Raw genomic sequence first — 21044 nt, forward strand, 5'->3', positions numbered from 1 at the left:
CAGCATAGGGGAAAGGTGGAGGGTTACCTGCGGACGGGTTGGGGTCGTCGCGAGCTGGGGTCGTCAGCCCTCCGACAACGGGAGAGGGAACGAGAGGTCATCGATAGAGGTCGTCAGGCGGTAGGCGGGCGACGGGCGGGCGGGCGACAGGCTGCGGGTGGGCGACGAGAGGTCGACTAGCAACAGGCGGGCGACGGAGGTCGACGGGCGGGTGGGCGATGTGAGGTCGAAGGGCAGTAGGCGGGCGACAAATGAAACAGAAAGGGAAAAGGAGCTTGCATTAGAGATTTACGAGAAATTTAGTGACGGATTCACGATGGCAAAATTTCGTCGCGCATTCGTCGTAAATTTGCGACGGAGTAGCGACAGAAAATTTATGCTGATGATCTGTCGCGAAGTTGCGACAAAGTTTGAGACGGAATGTTTCCGTCGCTAATTCCGCAAATAATTCAAATGTTAGCGACAGATAGTTTTCTCTAACTAATCTGTCGCAAAATTTGTGATGAAAAAAATCCGTCGCAAATTTCCTTTGCCAATTAGAGTTTTTCTTGTAGTGTTAAAGGGCAATTATAAAAATGTTTAAAGATCTCGTAATTGTCTATGCATGGAAACCTCCCACTTCTGAATCCTCCCATTATATAAAACACCATGGTAGTATGATGAGGACTGCATGGCTTTGGTTTTTCTTAATCTCTGAGGTTCAAGGGTCCTACTCACCTCTCGACTTGGCGGTTTGGGCTCATCGAAGGCACCAATTCACGGTAGGGTGTTTATCACATCCTTTTATTTGAAAATCTTTCCTTCTATCTCTATCATCATATCCCTTCATTTCAGCATGTCTGTCTCTTTTTCTATTGTTACCAGAATTATGATCCTCATCAATTCCCACTATTTCAGCTGCCTTCTTTTTATCTTCCTTGATAATAGGATTCCGTTGAACTGCCATAACGATGATAGGATCGTGCTGATCTGCCTTATCCTTAATTTTAGGCGGTTGAGTCTAATCTTCCTGATTTCTTTTGGCTGACTTGGATCCTTCAGCTAACCTGAATTTTGACGTGGACTTTCCTCTGTTAACACCAGCATGATACGCCCAAATGAAGATACTGGACCCCATTATTGTGGGCAATTTGTTGACGCCCGCCAGATACTAGAGAGATTCAGAAGATTCACTCTTTTTCCATTTTTAGAAAATGTCGTTGTAAAAAGCTTGCCTTTAATGCTTGAAAGTTGATGGGACGCCACATGTACGAGCTATTGGCATTCCTCTTCAAGTGAGCGGGTGTGAATATGGATGCACAACAAACTGAACAAGCTCAGGCTCTGCCCATCCCATGAACTGAGCTTTGAGGCTCGGCCGAGCAAACTAGCCCAGCTTGATTGGCCTACCGAAGTGCCAAGCACTGAGTGATCTGGGCTTGGCTCAGGCTCGGCCCGATTAAGCTCTGCTCGGTTCAAGCTCAAGCTGAGCCTGTACACCAGTTCACTTGGGCGAGCCGACCTTGCCGCTCAAGCTCGGCTTGTGTGCATCTTTAAGTGAATCTCTGGCAAGACTTGTATTTTGATTTAATTCAGAACCTTTTAACCTATCACGTACCACAAACCTTGAGAAATCTAGTTGGACCCTGATGGTATAAAGTACACCATGATGGCTTAAAAAAAACATGCTAGGTACAAGCAATCGGGAAATGGTTGAAAATAACCTAAAATGCTAGAAATATGGAATTAAAAATAAGAACTTAGAAGACTTTTGAGGGAAACGGGAACCCAGAAATTCCTGCGAAGTGCAAAAACAAAAACTTGTAAATCCTAGAGCGACATCTTAAAAGATTGGGGGCTTTGAAAATCCATAACTGACTAAGAATTTATCAGACCTAGAGCTAACAAAACTACTAAAAATTAGGAACTTAGAACAGAAAAATGAAGGAAAAGTGCATGGATAGAGAGAAAGAGACTGGGCACCACAAGCATAAGTATCAGTAGGCTAAGTGATGATGGACAAAGCTTGTCGAACTAGTGGAGTTTGGTACTAAAGAGGAGCTCCTCAAACACCGTAATCCAAGTCAAACAAGAACTGAAACTTAGAGGAACTCATAAGAACTTGGCACGAAAGGTGGGAGAAGGCATGCAAATCGAGACACCAAAAGTTCCAAGGGAAGTTTGGAGGTCTTCAATGGTAAAATGGGAGGTGGTGTGTCTATAGAGACACCCTAGATTATGTGCCATGATAGTGTGACTAGCATCACAGGTTTGTGGCACAGAATCTTAGGTGTGGAATGATGTGCCATGTGGCACAATATTGCCATGCCAACGCTGCACCACATGAATCAACATATACTGCACCATGTGGCACTGCAAGACACGTTGCGATGTGATGCCACGTCTCACAGCGCGCAGGCCAGTATGTTGTGCCATTGGGATGCTGCAAATGCTGCTCTATCAATCTGTTACGGGGCTTTCTTAGGCTTTTTGCGAATTTCCTAGAGTTTTTCTAAGATACGAGTGAATCTAATTAAGTAGTGTCCAATTGCCCCTTTTCAAATGGAGGATTCAAACCGAAGATCTGGACCGCACCGCAAGTGCAGAGGTTTGTGGTGGGCTTTGGATCATGGAGCAGACCGGGTGGACAATTGAAGATCAGATTCGGTGAAAATTGAAGTGTCTATAATAATCCATCTTAATTGGTTTCCCAAAACAAGTCCCAAGAGTTCTCTCGTACAGCAGTGGGTTCCAGTCCCAAAAGGGATTTGTTCAAGAAACATTCAATTGTTGTAGCCTGTCGGCTGCTCCATCTCCATTAGAACCTCACAGGCACACACCTATCATCGTGACCGTTTTCATTTCCATCTATATCTGAAGCCAATTCAATTAATTATGCTAGTTGTACGTATAGACCCAAATATTTTTGTTGAATGAACCACTTTTTCTTTCCTTAATGGATAGGATAGAATGGCTAAATGATAAAAGCTTTGGAGGCACAAACTTAAAAATAAAAGGGCGTTTCATAAGAAGAAATTAAGATAAAAGACAACTACTGACATTGAACTCTTTCTTTTAATTTCCCCGTCAATCCGAAGCTTAGTTTAGTCTTGATTGTCAGATTATCAAAATTTTTGATAGATCATGCTTGTCACCATATCTTTATTTATGCTACTCTTTATGTGGTCTGCTTAGGTATGAGGCCAAGCTGATTAAAATGGTTATTGCAAAAGTTCTTAAAGTGCTGAAAAATGTGGCCATCGCATGCCCATTGCCAGTCCCAACAATCAAAGGTCGAAAGGCCACTGAATACTTGACACGCATCAAGGAACACTTAAATGATCCCAACATACAAAAGATTGGGGTATGGGGCATGGGAGGAGTAGGTAAGACGTGCATAGTTTTGAATGTGCACAATGACTTGCTAGAAGCAGGCAAAAAATCATTTGATCACGTAATATATGTCTCGTATGAAGTGAGCCTGAGGGTTGCGAGGAACGAGATTGGGATGCAGATGTCAATTAGAAACCTGGCAGAAGAACAGGATGAGATAAAAGCCGCACTATTGTTGAGGCACAACCTACAGGGGAAGAAGTTCTTACTGATTCTCGACGGCTTGTGGAGCACTATTAATCTTCAGGCACTGGGAGTTCCTAAACCCAACAAAGAGAATGGTTGCAAGGTAATAATAACGACCCGCAATCGTAGTGTTTGTACTTCTATGGAAATTGAAGAAAAAGCTTTAGTCAAGATAGAGCCTTTACCTTCTGAGGAAGCAAGACAGTTATTTTCTGAAAAAGCGGGTGAGCTTTCGGAGAATGTTGAGCCCATAGCTAGGCAGGTCGCTGATGAGTGTGGTGGTCTACCACTTGCAATCATAGCGGTAGCAGAATCCTTGAGAAATGAAAGAGATCATTATAAATGGTTACATGCTCAGTTTGAGTTGAGTCGCTCAATGCCCTCAAACGGAATGGAGAAAGTGTTTGATAGCTTGAGGTCAAGTTACAAAAACTTGGAGGGTGCTGCCTTAAAAGACTGCTTCTTGTCATGTGTGTTCTACATTGATAGGTTTAAGCATTACAAGGATCACCTTGCTGTATATTTCGAAATGGAAGGATCGACCAACTCAAAGGAACAAATTGCAAGGGATATTTGGTTACGTCAATTGAATGAGCTCATAGATTACTGCATGATTGAAGATAACTATCAAGGTAATGAGAATTATGTATGCATCCATCCGGTTATAAGACATATGGCCCTGCACATGATATCTGGCAGATTCATTGCCAAGAATGGCGATAAAACAGAGGACGTGCCACAAGAAAAAGCATGGGAGGATGCTGAAAAGATATCGCTGGGGTTAAATCAAATATCAAGCCTGCCACCAAAGCCAGAGTGCCCCCGTCTTAACTCTTTGCTGCTCGATTTTAACCATAACCTCAAAGAAATTCCAGCGGAGTTTTTCGAGCACATGAAAGCACTACGCGTTCTTGATCTATCTTACACAAAACTGGATCGTCTACCAGCATCCCTTGAGAGTCTTGTTAACTTGAGATATCTCTGCATGGCTTATTGTTCGTCATTGGTGACAATAAAGTTCGTGGGAAGACTCAGTAACCTAGTGTTTCTGAGGCTGACTGCATGTATCATTCCGAAATTGCCTGAGGAGATGGCGGGATTGACTAACCTAAAGGTTTTCTACCTTGATGGGACAACTCATCTCAAGAGCATCCCAAGTGAGGTTATGTCCAAGCTTTCCTCGTTGGAGAAGTTGTATATGCATGGAAGTGCTTATGCTTGGACCCTGAAGAGCACAAACCCGGAGGCAAACCTAAAGGAACTGAAATACTTGTCACACCTTAATACTTTGACACTCACAGTGACATGTGAGGAAGACTTTGAGCACATCAGAATGTTCATCACGGAGAAGGAATGGAAAAATTTCCAAACACTGAAGTGCCATATTCGAGACATCAGCATGTACGTGAAGTTTCAAAAAAGAGAAAGTAGCATGTCTATGAAGTTCATTGACACTCCTGAAATATGGAAAAGTAGAAAAAGGGAAGACGAGATTCACCTGTACATTCAGCGTGCAAAGTTTTTTGAAGCAATGGGCGATCCTGAGACTAGAGGAGAAAGTAAGGAAGATAGTTTCCATCGTTCAAGATTTTATTGAACTCAGGGCAAACTGCGGGCACCCTAGGTGTCGCCTGAGACAGGATCTCGGGAAGATCACCCAAGCAGGTGAACGACCCAATAACAAGGTGCTAGATGGAGCGCAAGTGCGGGCCCCTCTATCAAATTGGATCAGGTGGTCGGGTATATATTGCCCACTATATCACACGAATTCGGTCTCTCATGGTCAACTACTCAATAGCAATAGGAGTGGCTACCAGAAAAAAAAAAAGAAAACAGGCCACTCGCTCGACTAAATTGATCGCACTGATCCAGTCGATGTGACCAAAAATTACATAGATCTACTTTATAAGTGGTTTGAGAACTTGCAATTGTTTTTCTTCTTTTTGTGTATTCTGATTATTGTGGATCGTTTGGGAACATGAACGATGGAACTTTTGAGGAGTCAAGCACACATGCTTTTTGGACAGACTATCTTTGAGAAAAATTTCTTTTGCAGGTTGTTGCCATGTCTTCCCCCAAACCTCCTCCTCTCTCTCATAAGTTAATTTGGTCTTGTGATTTAATGTTCATTTGTGTAGTGTGTTGCTCTTGCCACGAAAGAAAATAGAAAAATTTATAGAAAGATGCTTAACCTTTTCAAATCAAGTCTAAAAGTAAGACCCAAACCCGACCCATTCTAATTCAGGTTCGGGTTCGGGTTCGGGTGTGGCTAGAAATTGTGGACTCATGCGATGGGTTCAGGTATGTATCTGGTTGAGTCTTTAATAGACCCATTTTGATTCGGGTCACTTTTGGGACTAAGTATGGCTGAAACAAAGTAGACTTATATGGGTTAATTAATGGATTCGCGTATGATTGGTTTGGGCCTTAACGGGTTCGAGTTTCAGCTCAGGTCTTTACATGATTGGTATTCTTGACCTAATTGCCCACCAATAAAAATATATATAAATTACTCGATTCAACTATTCATTAAGAAGATTATAAATGAGAAGTTTATTAACTATTCTAAATATAAAAAAAAATATTTTCAAGTTGAAATAAAAAGACATCAATGATATATCATATTCAAAATATATCATAAGTTTGGGTTTGGTTTGGGTTGGTTCACATATAAAATGGGTTTGGGTACATAATCTGTTCAGGTTTAAGTTGGTTTGGGTATGAATCGGGCTCGGGTTCAGGTTGCTTCAAGAATGAAACAGGTTTGGGATAATCGGGTTGTGTTCGGGTTGGTTCGGTTTTACAATATAGAGAACCATTTGGGTCAGGTATAAAAAACAGGTCGGGTCTAAACGGGTTCGGGTCTTCATTTGCAGTACCCAATATCTGACCCGTTTACATTACAGGTCTATATTTTGAGCCCTACCCAAACACATGGGTCCACAAAAATTGTGTTGGGTCAGGTATAATCGGTTTGGGGCATCGTGTTGGGTCGAATATACCCGACCCAATTACACCCCTAAAAGCAATTCTCAAAAGTTAGGTGCGTATTTCTAATATTTCAAAAGTTTTCCAAATAGGCAAAAAGTTAGGCCTGTTTTTGTAAAATTTTAAAGAAAATGATTTTGTGGGCATCGGAAGGTGGATTTATGAGATCAGATTCTATATGCGCCAACCATGATCTATAAGGTAGAATTGGAAGAGGTTCTCATCAACTCATGAAGGATATAATAATATTAATAAATGTGCCAAACAAAGACCTATATCAACAGGCTCCTCTTTAGGAACAGAGGTGGAAGGTGGAGATCATGCGTGAGCAAACCTATTCTTACTGTACGTGTGGGTAGTCAAGGCAACAAAAATTCCATTTGATGATGTTGTCACCTGGATCATGTGTGGCCCACGAAATCATCGAAGTGCATTCAATTGTTAGGGCCCATTTGTTTCCTGGAAAAGGCACGGGGCCATTGAAAAGGCAAATCATATAAAGGGCCTTCCATTGGAAAATGCTAGAAGAAGAGAGAAGCAAGAGAACACACACAAAACACACTCAAATTATAACATGGTTCAGTCTGCAATAGACCTACGTCCATGTTGAGACTCCTCTAAACTCTCAATGAAGAGCTCATAGATTGCCAACTTTCATATATGAGATACAAGGGTTGGTTGGGACAAGGCCTCATCAACACGTTTGGCCTTTCCTCCAGGTATTTCCTTTTTACATGAATACATAATCTTATCTTTCCTTTCTAATGAACCTAACAGCCCATCTTGCCTCCCTTCATGCATATCTCTGTAACCTCTTTCCTTAACCATAGGACTCATTCTCTTTAAGAACCTTAGCCACCAAGGCACCTTGCTTATCTTCATTAGGAAGGATATCCCTTTCTATCTTTAACAAACCAGACTCCACGTGATCTGGATTGGAGCTCATCATAGATTCAAGAGAAGTTGCACCCGGACCTATATTTCTAACAGCCCTCCACAAGTTTAACGGTGCAGTTAACACATTGAACTTGTTGAACATAAGCTTTAACCTTTGCATTGACAATGGCTTGGTGAGAACATCTCTTGTATGATCTTTAGAACTTGTGTATTTCACCTGGAACTGATGATTAACATTCTTATCACAAATAAAATGTAGATCTTTCAATGTGTTTGCTTCAATTATCATACATGGGATGAGCAACAAGATAGAAAGAACCAACACTAGCTATGGCACCATAAGTTTGGAGGAACTTCAAAACTGACTCCTAACTCTTGAAGTAAATATTGTATCCACATTAATTTTGCTGCTGTATTTGCAAGAGCCCTTTACTCAGATTCATTGCAAGATTTGGACACAATATCTTGTTTTTTAGAGCACCACGAGATCAAATTTGACCCAAAATAAACTATGTATTACGTCATCAGGACATCCTGCCCACTCTGCATCAGAGTTAGCACAACCTTTGACTTTTAGAGGATTGTGCACGTACTAACAAACCATGTTCAATGCAAATGATATATCTGGCCTGGTCATGGTTGCATATTGTAATGCACCAACAACAGTCATGTACAATGTGGGATCACTAAAGGAGGTTCTCAAAATTGCAGACAAAGGTGGGGAAAGTGCCATTGGCATGTCCATGAGTTTGGCTCCCTGAATAGAGACCCTTACGAAGAATATCCAAAATATATTTTTATTAAGTCAGAACACGAAAATTATTTACATGTGTGGCTTCTATTCTCAGGAAATAATGAAGAGGGCCAAGGTCCTTCAAAGCAAACTCTGTGGACTTCAAATTAACTTTTATTAACGGATTCTTATGAATTCTCTATTATTATAATATCATCCATGTAAATCAAAATATAAACAATTTGATGCATTGATCTATACATAAAGAAGGAAGTGTTTGTTTTAGCTCCCTCTAGGAGCTTGCTTAAGCCCATAAAGAGCTCTCTGAAGCTTCCACAAATCTAGAGTTTTCAAAGCCAAGTTATTGAGACAAAAACTTTATGAGAAAGAAAATCATGCAAAATGAACCATGTAAAAAGGCATTTTGAACATTCAACTACTTTATAACCCAATTCTCAATGAGAGCTATGGACAACACCGTTATACTTCTTGTAGGTTTTACAACTGGCTAAAGATCTCAAAATAGTCAAGACCCTCTTATTGGCTATAGTCTTTAGTGACAAGGCAAGACTTATACTTTTCTAGAGTACCATCAACCTTCTTTTAATTTTAAAGACCCATTTACATCCTATAACATGTATTGACTCTTGAGTAGGCACTAATGACCATATTTGATTTCTAATTAGTGCATTAAACTCATTTTTCATGGACTCTTTTCATTTGGGACTTGAGATGGCTTTTTTGAAATTGATTGGCTCACTATCTTGAGGTAAGATGGTGGGATGTTTGGTTGTTTGGGAAATTTTTGGTCTCCAAGTACCATCCTGTAGATGTCTAGACATAGAGGATGTCTCTCCAGTTCACGGTTGCAGCCAAGATAACTTGAACAGAGATTTCATCATTAGATTGTTCATCAGACGAGGAAATTTTACCCTACCTGCGTTTTTATTTTCAATAGTAGCTTCAACAGATTCATTCATAGAGCTAATTCATTGTTCTAAACTAGGCCATAATCATTCACATTCCCAATGGAGATAGGTCCCACAACTGGGATGGACATACTAGATCCACTTGCAACTTGAGGTGAATGGAAAACAATTTTCATCAAATACGACATGTTTGGAAATAAAAAGTCTTTTATAAGCAAGATTCTGGCAATAGTGACCATGGTGATTTGGATCATATCCCAAGAAAGCACACTTATTGGATTTAAAATCTAACTTGTGTCTTCTATATGGTCTTAAGCAAGGATAACAAGCTGAACCAAAAACCTTAAGAAAACTATAATCTGGTTATCTTTTAAAAACACTTCAATAAGGGATTTATTTGAAAGCACTTATATTCTATTAATCAAGAAAACTGGAGTATTGAACACATAAGATCAATATTTGGATAGAACTCTTGCCCGAGCCATTTTTTAAATGACTATTTACAAAAGACAATTAGAATAAATCACTTGCATTCCCAAAAGATGTGAGAATGATGAATGTGTGACTTTGGACTATAAGATGTTGAAAGCAAACCTGATCCAGATGGTGCAGTTTTATCTCCTGTAATAATTTGACCTCATATGGAGATTGATCTACCCAAGCAATAGACTGCAGATGTTGTGAAGATAGGTTCATGACATTTTTCTCTTGAGGTATAAGGTGACCTATATTATGATTTTGTCCTCTTTCTTTCAGACTTTGATCTTTTAAAAGACTAGGATTTGGACTTTTGCACCATTGTTGCCCCAGATGTGGCTCGGTAAAATGGCAGATAGCATTGATCTTCTATATTATTAAAAAAAATCGAACTTTTTGGCTCTCTTGACCCAACATAGATTTGTTTTATATAGTTAAAATTGCAGGTGACTCCTTCACCATTTTCAACATCAGAGGCAAAGGTTCAGATTAAACTTTTGAAGATGTTAGTTCTTTCCCAGATGCTACTCATGGTCCAAGCTGAGATCAAAAGGTTGATGAAAAATATGAGCATGGGAATGACAAAGTTGCATCTTTTCTCAATAAATTTTGAGTAGTCCTGAGAATTCTCATGAGTTGAATTTTCTTTTTCTTTAAAGGAGACATAAGAAATTTTAGTTTTTCATTTCTCCATAACATAATCTAGACAATTCATCTGAGCATGATCCTCTATATCTGACAAATTAGATGAGTCAAAGTCTTCTATCACATTAGCATATTCAAGGTTTTCCTCTTCAATAGGATTCTCAGACACCTCCTCTTCCTCTAAAGTGGAAGAACCAGGCATTGACTCAAGTACAATTGAACCTTCCTTTTATAGAGTCTTAGTGACCTTCTTTTGGAGTTTGATGGGACTTTCTTCTCTTGAACCTTTGGCGAAACCTTACTCTTTCTCATTTATAATGATAGCCTCACTGGATGAATCAGGCATAATCATTTTTTCTGAGACTTGGCCAAAAGCATTCTCTTCTTTCTCTTTGACTTGAGTCTCATATTGGTGGACCTGAGTGCAAGTAGACTGTGGTGATTCAGACAACTATGAGGCTCCTTTCTAATGAGCAAAGTTAATATAAACTCTGAAAATTATGATTAAAATTTTCAATACTGGTTGCTAATCATGTAAAGTTTCTTATTCTGAGTGCAATTTGCTTCCTCCTAAGCTTCCTTATTTTACATGAGCAGTTCACCTTTATCAATGTAGTCTTGGATTATATGCCTAAGGGGAATGCACTATTCGGTATCATAGCCAAGAGCCTAATGATATTTGCAAAATTTTGATGAATCATTTCCTTTCATTTGAGAAGGATTTGACACTTTAGGAAATTAAAACCCTCATTTTATAGCAAAATACCAAGACTAGAGATTGGGTTTGTTGGATCTCGGTAAACCCTCTGTCATTAGGTCATCTATAATTTTAGGTTGGCTCCTAGTTTTGCTTGGAAGACTTAGACTTTTCTCTTGCTCTTCGAGGAGTAGCCGCACTAACCTAGCTCCTAGGTGATTCTTCCTTTTCAGATGCATTCTTTTTAAACCCAGCATTAATCAGAATCCCATCATACATGCCTCGTTTAGCTCCTACTTTGTACTTGGTTGCTTGTGTGCTACGTGTGGACCCAGGAAAATCTTTTGGTAAAGGTTTTTCTTAGATCCAATCTCTGATCCAATTAAGAAGTTATTTTTCGGTGAAAATTGTTTTATCTTTTCCAAAAAATAGTGTTTTTGGGTGTTTATTTCTTGCTTTATAGGTAGATACCATAGGTCAAATTAGGTATTTTTGCTTACTTGATCTAGCTTAGGGAATATACTTAGAAACTTTTGTTGGAGAATATCTTAACATATATTTTTTAGGAAAAAATTGATAACTTCCAATAAGTTAGGCTTTAATTTTATGTGAGACCTTGTTTCCTCATTTTCTTAGGACTTTGATTATAGAGTTATTGTTTTCCTGCTTGAGAATTTTAAAACCCCTTATCATGTCCTGTAACGCCCCAAAATTTTGACTTGTGATTTCGAAAACATTATCGAAAAACCTTTCAAAGATTTAAAGTTTTAACTTTTAAAAACGACAGTGGAAGACATTTAGAAAGGAGCACAAGTCAACAATCCTGGGTACGTTAGCTGAAAAACCATCATTCACATGAACAACAACTTAAAGGAATTGAGAAAATAAGCCAATAGATTAAAAAAAATCTGCAGTTTATTACAAAATGAGCATTTTTCCAAAGTTCAATAATCTAAAGAAAACTCAAAAAGACTCAGAGCCAAGCCGCCAGCAGAAAGAAGATAAATCTTGAGCCATATTGCACCACGCCATCGGCCGCCTGTGAAGTCCTACTCCTCACCTGCCCATGAAATGGGTCAGTTTCATAACAAACCAGTAGGTGCACGAATAGATAAGTAGAATGAAAATAAAGCAGGACATTCATGAGATAAGCAGTTATTATATTAGAACAATCAATACAATTTATAATCTATTCTAACAAGTGTAACATGCGCAAAGAGCTATTGTTTGAATCATTTCAAGCAGTGTAAGTCTCAATCATCTACAACTATTCAAGAAGATATTCTTTAAGTTCCGATATTAACTGGTCTGTAGGTACGCACAGACGCGAAACGTAGAAACAGCCGAGACCGATCTGGGGGTTTATTATGTCAGGTGTTTTCATTAACCCGGATGGCTGACTGATTCTGCTCCTAAGGGGACGGTCAGTGACCAAGAGAGTAAATCCCCAAAGGCATTCGTGGCCCATGGATGCATCCAACTTCTGCAGAAGTACCTGGGAGTTACCACCTAGGATAATTTATGGTAATCCCAATTCCCCTAACTCCGATGACTGGGGAAGCCGAGTCTTTTGCCCGTGGGGTGGTTGTTAACAACCTGTCCATCGGAGTTTTTGTACCATTCATTCTCTCCCATGATGAACCGTGAAGGTCGAATGGGTACGACGGGGGTTTCTTAACCGCCGCCCCATCCTACATGCTCTGGTCTATTAGACTCACTCGTGCATCTTGCCTGTGAAGGCGAATGGTCACCATTTATGTGATCTCAGCATTGTGCTAAATGCACGCATCGAGGTTGCTACAACCTCATCATCCAACCATCGTAACCCACATGGGACGTACTTGTCCAAAAGTATGATCGTACCTTCCTAGAGGTACAACTATGATGAAAGGGCAACATATAATGTTTTATGATTCTTTTGGTTCATACATGACATGTATTGCTCTTTGAGCAATTGGCGGAGGCCGACATTATCTCATCTATATCAATAAAGTGTTGAGTTCCCACTTCAAGGTACTCCATGACCTCTCATCAATTTTATACCATCCCTGCCTTAAGGTTCGGTTATAATAGTAATTACAGTGGGTTTCTCTCCAGAAATGAGTCTATTCACAAAGTTTACATTAAGTATGCAATTTCAAAAGGATAAGCATGCAGGATAGACAATCACAAGTCAAGAAGTCCTACATGTAAACAGGTATACCAATTAAACTACTTGATTCTCTCTAGAATGAGTCTACCCATAGAGTTTACTCTAAGCATGTAGTTTCAAAAGAATCAGAACGAGTAAAACACTGACTAGCAATTCATAAATTAAATACTTCTTCAGATAAGCAGGTATGTAAAATAACTATTCTATCTCAGGAGTCTTATTTTATTTTATTCATCCAAAATCCTCGTGCGACTTTCCCCTACCTCGGGATGTCGTGCAGCTGCGTGTGTCTACGAGTGTAGATGATACGAGGCTCAGGCCGCGGAGCCAGAGCGGGGTTCGATGCGAAGTCTGCAAAGGTGTGAGTATTCAATTATGATAAATAAAATTTTATGGTGCAACGGGGACCAGGGTAGGATTAGGCGACCGGGGATTTCGGCCCCTTCCTACAGAACAACAAATGGCAGGGGCCTCGGCCTCTGCCTGACGAAATAGTGAATGGCAGGGGCCTCAGCCCCTGCCTGACAGAACAGCCAACAGGGGCCTCAACCCTTGCCTCAAGAAGGCGACCAGTGACAGGGCCTCGGCCCCTTTGCTTGCCAACACTGAATGGCAGGGGTCTCGGCCCCTACCAAACAAATTAATAAACAGCGGGGGGCTTCGGCCCCCACCAGGCGGAACAGAGAATGACAGGGGGACAAGCCCCTGCGTGCTGAGAACCAAGGGGCAGCAGGGGGATATCCCCTGCCCGGCAAAACAAAAGGCGACAGGGGCGAGCCCCTGCCTGCCCAGCAAAACAAAGGGCGACAGGGGGCGAGCCCCTGCCTGCCCAGCAAAACAAAGGGCGACAAAGGCATTGCCCCAAATCTCTCAACTAGTACCATAAGCCATCAACTTGGGTATATCTGTGGTGGATCACAGAGATCGAGAATACACTCGTATGTATCAAGGGTCATAGCTCGGGTAAATAGTAAAATATCTGATAAGAAGAAACCTCAAGCCATTAGAACCAATTGAAATGACCTCGTAGATTTGTGGAGCATTCGAGGAGATCTAGAAAACCTGATTTTTGATAATTTGATCTGAGTGTTGTTCGGTTTGTATCAACTATTGTTTGTGTTTAGATCCCAGACCATGGTTCAGAAGAAGGATTCTCTTAAGAACCCCAACTCATTTAATCCAGGATAGGATTTCGAGAACCTGACCTGAACATGCAACCGGAGTCTGTAACACAAGAATAATATAGGAATCCTAGGAAGAAACCTAGAGGCACCAGAGAATTGAGGAAGTTGTTGGCAGGGAATTCATTCCAAGGAGTGGGGATAACCTTTATGCCTAGAGGGGAGTTTTTTGTTTAGCATGAAGGGGAGGAGACAAATCCAGAGGATGAGGCAAAAGAAGTCTATTATGATGTATTGGACAGGGCTAAAGGGGTAGCTCTTGAGTCCTCAGGGGGATCTTTTTTGAAGGAATTGGATAATTGTAATGTCGCCCTGAGTTTGATGATGTAGGAAATACAACAGAAGTTCATGGAAAATGAGGCCAATTTTAGAAGTTACAAACAGGTGCATAGACAGAAAAGTCAGAGTATCCCTGTAAGAAAGGTTTAGTTCGCCAGTGTACCAGTTACATTGGTCTCAACAGTCAAAACTCTATTTTACTAGCCTAATGAATATGAAAAATGAGTTTAAAATCCGAAAGAGAAACTGAGAAATGTGACTCTTTAGATGAAAAGAACTAAGGGAGAAAGAAGACCCTATGAGAGTCAGGACTTTGTCCTGGGGTAAGACAATGCACCCTTGGGTCTCACCTCCCAAAAGTTCATCAAGTTCAATGGGATAAAAAATCCCAAGACTCGTGTAGCCCTATTTCTGGACACCAACTCAGATTATCTGAAAAATGACCATGCCCTGATTCAGTGGTTCTCAAGGAGTCTTGAGGGAGAATCCTTGTCTTGGTTCTCTACCCTAGATGTTCATGAGCTAAAACAATTTCAGTCCCTCATAAACTTGTTCATTGAGTGATTTTGATTCAAGATCGACACCTTGTCAATGATCAGTTAACTTTATAATCTTAGGCAAAAGAAGGATGAACGAATATAAAAACACCAATTTTTTAGTTGGAGCATTGAGATACGACCTAGAAAACATAAATTAGTTTATAGAAAATAATCAGAAAGTGACTATTTTCTCAATTTTCATGCATTTTTGGAGACATTAGAGATAGAATTCGAACTCGTGACGAAAATGAGAATGATAGGTCCATATGTCCACCAACACCAAAAATCTTAAAAAATAAGAAAAAAATAATAGAGAAAGTTCTGGAAGTCAGCTTTCCAATGCCACTAAGCTCACCCTGATCTGACAAGCGATTAAAGAGACATGATTTATGAAAGACAAACTATCAAGTCATTATTGTATGCAAGGCAGATTTTTGTTCTGGTCTTCTGACTCTAAAATGATGACCCTAGAATGGTTTTCGGTTTTCACCCAAAACATAGAATATTTAGGTATGTTTCTCATATTTTCAACGAATATAAAAACACCAATTTTTTAGTTGGAGCATTGAGATATGACCTAGAAAACATAAATTAGTTTGTAGAAAATAATCAGAAAGTGGCTATTTTCTCAATTTTCATGCATTTTTGGAGACCTCAGAGGCAGAATCCGAACTCGTGATGAAAATAAGAATGATAGGGCCAGATCTCTATTTTCCAACGAACCCTAAAACAAATTGATAAGACCTACGGATTGGGAGATACGACTATGCCAACTGAGTAGGGTTAAACATGACAAAAAACAAAAATTTGGATTTTGGATTCAAGGTGGATCCAATATCTAAAAATAAAATAAATGAAATAAAACACTAACCTCATAGTGCTGAAAATCCCACAGGTGTCAATTTTTGGGTCTACGCTAGCGGTCCCATCATGATTGCTTTTATGTTGATCTCTAAATTTTGAAAAAACAACATAAGGTTTTTCAAAATAAATTTTTATTTGAATCTTAAAATCGGATCCTAATTTGAGAGTTTGTGGGGTCCACTCTTCAAGTTGCATGCTTTTCCTCCTCCTTTGAGTAGGGATCAACTGCACCAGGAGCTTAAAATCTTTAACACGGGTTCTAGCTTGTGAGTGCACATACCTCATGAGCAAATCTTAGAAAAAAAGTGAGGTTGATGGTGCGGAGCAGCACCAATGCTCAAAAAAGCATAAAAACACGACAAATATGATATTTGTTAGAAAAATATATACTTTTATAATAAACTAAATGAAATAAATAAAATAAGCATGAAAAGCAAAATCAAATCTCATATCAGTCTTAGGTAGCCCTTTCCTACGACAGTGACAAGCGCGACCGAATTCGAGCAGCACTCTAATTAGGCATGGGCTCTAAAGGTGGGTGAGATAGGGGATTTGAATCTTAGGCTAGGCTAAGTGAGATCAGCTAGGCTAGGTTAAATAGGTCTAGTTGTGCAAAGATTTTAACAGAGTTTAGGTATGACTAGGTTTCATATTTCAGTTCACTAAAATGGAGGCAATGGACCCCCATTTATAGTTTTTTGGTAGATTCCAGATCTGATATCCAAAGATCTAAATTTGTCCAAAGGTAAGTTAGTGTGATCCTATTGGTTTGCATTTGAAAGGGCTTTTCTTATTGGCCAAGGGTACTTTCAGCCTAATTTTAGGGATTAGATAGGCTAGATAGGATTTAGGTGGTTTACAATTATGGTAGATCTCATTTTCGGTTTTTATGGTGGTAAGGATATGTTTTGGGTTGTTTTTCTCTAAATGGTGCGCATTTTTAAACTCAAAAGGTGGTTGGCAACAACAACTTCTAACGACAATTCATGTATCATTATGAAATGCTAAATACACATCATGAAACTACTACTGACACATCAAAATGCTAATGGCTTATTGACATTTACCGATGACAATTCATCATTTTTGGACCCTTCTGATGACACATCAAAAAAATGCTGACGATATATTAGAAATTGCTAACGACAATTCATGTTTGACGATACATGGATTATCGTTAGAAAAATAGACTTGACAGGTTAACTTGTTTTTAGCTATAACTTTCTATCTGGATGTTCTTTTGTGGTAATTTTTTATGCGTTGAAAAGTTAACATCCTCTTAATTAAGTTATTGTTTAAGTAAAAAACTAAATTAGATTGTTTTGATGATAAAAAATAATGTCAAATTGGTCACATCCTAAAAAATAAGATTTTTATTGAACAAATCATCTTTCTTTTATCATAATTTTCTACTCTGATATCATATTGACCAGTTTTTTTGCTTGTTGTAAAGCTAAGATCATCTAGTTTATCATAACTTTTTACTTCGATATCATATTGACCAAATTTTTTTACTTGTTGGAAAGCTAAGATCATCTAGTTTAATTCATTATTTGGACAAAAAACTTGAAGATGCTATTTTGAAGGTGAATAAAGAAGTTGAAGTTAAAATAACTTCAAAATAAGTTAAAAATACTGGATTTTGGTATGTAACTCTTGACATAAAATGACTCGATCAAAATTGGGGTGTCTACAAAGATCAATCCTTGGATCATGCTTTTATGATGTAAAATTGTGATGTTTTGAATTATAAAATTTTGACACATTGTAGGCCATTGATTTTTGGACCCCTTTAAAAACCCAATTACTTGTCATAAACACATGACTCAAAACAAGTTTTCTACTAAACAAACCTTCTGGATCATATCCTTAACATTTGATCTACAAAAATTAAAAAAATTTGAATAAAAGAGTGGTTTTTACTTATTAGTTCCTTACCTTCATTAGTAGTGGGGCACCATTTCATCGGATACTCCCAGAGCCTTCGATTGTATCATATAAAAGCATTTAGCGGTGGTCTTTGACCATGCTAAATGCATGTGCAGAAAAATGACCTTCAGCAGCGGTGGGAAACCGCGCTAAAGGTCAGTTTTTGTAGAATTAGTACTTGCCGCTCACACACACACACACATCTATCTATCTATCTATCTATATATATATATATATATATATATATATATATATATATATATATATATATATATATATATTCCCATTTATTCTGAACATGACCCGTTATAATTATATTGGTTTTCAAGTTAATCGGTAAAACAGGTCATTTGGACATTTTGCAAATGGATTATTTGGTTCAGTTAGACTGACTTGACGTTCTTTTCAAATATGGATCTTAAAACAAGATCACATTGCGCACTGAAATAGTTTATGATATAAATAACCAAAACTTTTCAAGTTCGAGTTATTACATTATGCTGGATATATATGTTTGGATCTGGATCAAATCCAACCAGTTTGTAATTTACATGTCAAATTCTTAATCTCAGCATCTTCATACAAAAATTTAGACCCAGATACGTCCCTACAATATCTAATATAGTATTATTACCTATTGCTTATTGTTTCCAAAGTTTGATAAAATTGTTAAGCCCAAGTATTGCTTGCCCAGGGAAAAGGGAACCTTATTAATGGTAGTTTGGTTATTATTGTTGTAGTTTGCTCATTATGTTAGAGGGACAATTTCCCAAGTCATGTTTTATTCAACAAAATCCAGTATGTAACTTGACTTGTTTAAAGAAGGGAGAATTCTATTTTCGAGCCATCCTTTTGCCCCTAATTTAAAATATAAGCCATACGTTTCTGAAATTACAAATATAACCATTTTTTTTTTTGGAAAAATGTTAAACAAGGGCCTGCATTTATTATTGCTCTTTAATTAATGTTCAATCATAAGTTAAATTACAACAGTCAGCTTCATCATTAAAAGTTCACAGAAACAGGTACGGGTAAGTGAGAGCTTAAAAAGTTTCAGTATGCTTTTATTTGAAATGTGTATTGAAACGGTTCAAAAAAAATATTGATACGGGTTTTTAATATACATTTATACAGTTTCTAAAAAAAAATAGGAGTTTATCAAAAGTAGATACAAAGTATATATTTTTATGAAAATACCTATAAAGTAAAATGGTTAAACATTATATGTAAATAAATCATGATTACTCTTGATAAAAAGGAGTGTGCTTATAAAATGAAATTGTTGTTTGTATTAAAAATGCTTATAGAAACAAACTTGATACTCGTTTTTTATGTGAGATTGTAATAATTTCTTAAGTAATTGAAACTAGTTTCTTAAACATTCAGTTTGTGGTTTCAAAAATAAGTTTTGTATCGGTATCTAGTACGAGATACATAATTTTGCAAATAATTCGAATGTTAGCGACAGACAGTTTTCTCTAACTAATTCATCGTAAATTTGCGACGAAAAAAATCCATCGCAAATTGTCGTCGCTAATTAGAGTTTTTCTCGTAGTGTAGGCTTGATACATGATAAGGCGGGGTGTACCCAGTACCAATGCAACTCGTGGTTCTACTCGGTTCGGCTTGTTGCAGACTTGTTCATGATCGAGACATATAGATAGAACCGAAACATGAGCTGCTCCTCCAGTGTAAACAAGTCAAGCCCGAACATAGGGTGTTTGTCTCTGCTCATGTAAGCTCGTGAAATAGAAAATATAAAAAATGTAAGGCTAATTCTTGTCACAATATTTCTTTGTCTAGGGGTTCCTTGATCAAGTCCTGTTATTTCTGCCTCAAAAAACTGCGAACTTTTATACACTAGCCGGCTTGAGCTCAACTCGTGCTCAGCTCGGGTAAACACGGGTTCGAGCCTGAGCTGGGTTTAATTGTAAACAATCTGAGCCCGAACACCCTGTGTTTGGTTCGTTCATCTCGTCTACCAGCCCTAGGTGACCTACCATTACCCTCACCTAGCTAACTTGTGTTATTTTTTTAATTACAAAAGTACCCTTTTATCCTTTTGATTTGAGTTAAATATGAGTTTACTTTAATTGTGGATTTAATTTTTGAAGATTGCCTCTATTTTAATTTGGACCCAGATCCTAGTTAGGTCTCATGCTAAAGTTTGTAATCCGATCAGAAAATGGCACCTGTGACACGAGATCTTCTACAAAGGAGCTATGCCTATTGTTCTTCATGTGAAAAATGGGTTGGGTTAGCCTGCTTTTGACCCAACCCAACTATTTATCTTGGATTTGATACTTGGATATATGCTATATCCAGAAGTGACCAAAACCCAAAATATTGGTGCGACCCATCTCAGACCGTCCTGACTCAATATTTCAATCCATTCCCCACATTTGTAACATTAAAAGTAAAGGTTTCAACCGGTCAGATCCTTGTCAAAAAGTGTGGGTCCAGACCCATATCAGTCTAAGAGGTGTTGGTATCAGTTCCGGATCTGGATCTGACTAGATCTTTCATAAAAAAAAAAAACATACAGAGATCTGATAAGGATTACATAAACTACACAAGGTACATACCTGGTAAAATAATATTTTAAAGGTTTTTTACATTAAAAAATTGTGAATCTTAATCCGAACATGGGTCTATCCTACGTTTGGTATAAAATTTCATAAACCAGACCTGGCTCATATAAATAACCAGACCTCATGAGTCTGACTCAGACAGATCACCGAACCCCTTATCAAACTCTGACCCTCTCGGATCCAGTACGGGTTGAGATCGGTCATACCTGACCCCTTGACATCCCTGATCAAAAGGCAGGTAGATGTAAGTTCATAACGAGGCTAGTTAGGTATTTCTTTTTGTGTTTTAGAAAGGCCACCGTAACTTGGAAGAAAAAAACAAAAGAAAAGAAGGGCAATCAGCCCAAGGCCCTGAATTGATCATTCTTCGAAAAAATTGGAACTATATCAGGAATTCAAGAAAGGTGGTAACTGACATGGAATCTTAGGTAAAGGTGGCTCTGTATCAGGAAATTACCCAAAGTTATTTATTTTATATTTAGGCAGATATTTGAAATATGTAAAGATAAATTACTTTTCCTAAAGCCAAGCGCCCAGGTTAACCATACCCCTACAGTACCATTGGGTTTTGAACCTGCAACGTTC

General features: G+C 38.5%; 1 protein-coding gene across 1 annotated transcript in view; it reads left to right on the forward strand.

Moving 5' to 3' along the window:
• LOC149844754 (putative disease resistance protein At4g27220) overlaps nt 1–5391 on the forward strand; it is a 40874-nt gene extending 35483 nt beyond the window's left edge. Inside the window, exon 2 of the mRNA XM_089995252.1 lies at nt 3175–5391. Coding sequence (XP_089851378.1) covers nt 3175–5155 — 1981 coding nt within the window. The 3' untranslated portion in view covers nt 5156–5391. The remainder of the gene's footprint in view (nt 1–3174) is intronic.
• The last annotated feature ends 15653 nt before the right edge of the window (nt 5392–21044 follow it).

Source organism: Nuphar pumila, chromosome 2 (genome assembly GCF_984573655.1).
Source record: "Nuphar pumila chromosome 2, dmNupPumi1.hap1.1, whole genome shotgun sequence".
NCBI lineage: Eukaryota > Viridiplantae > Streptophyta > Magnoliopsida > Nymphaeales > Nymphaeaceae > Nuphar > Nuphar pumila.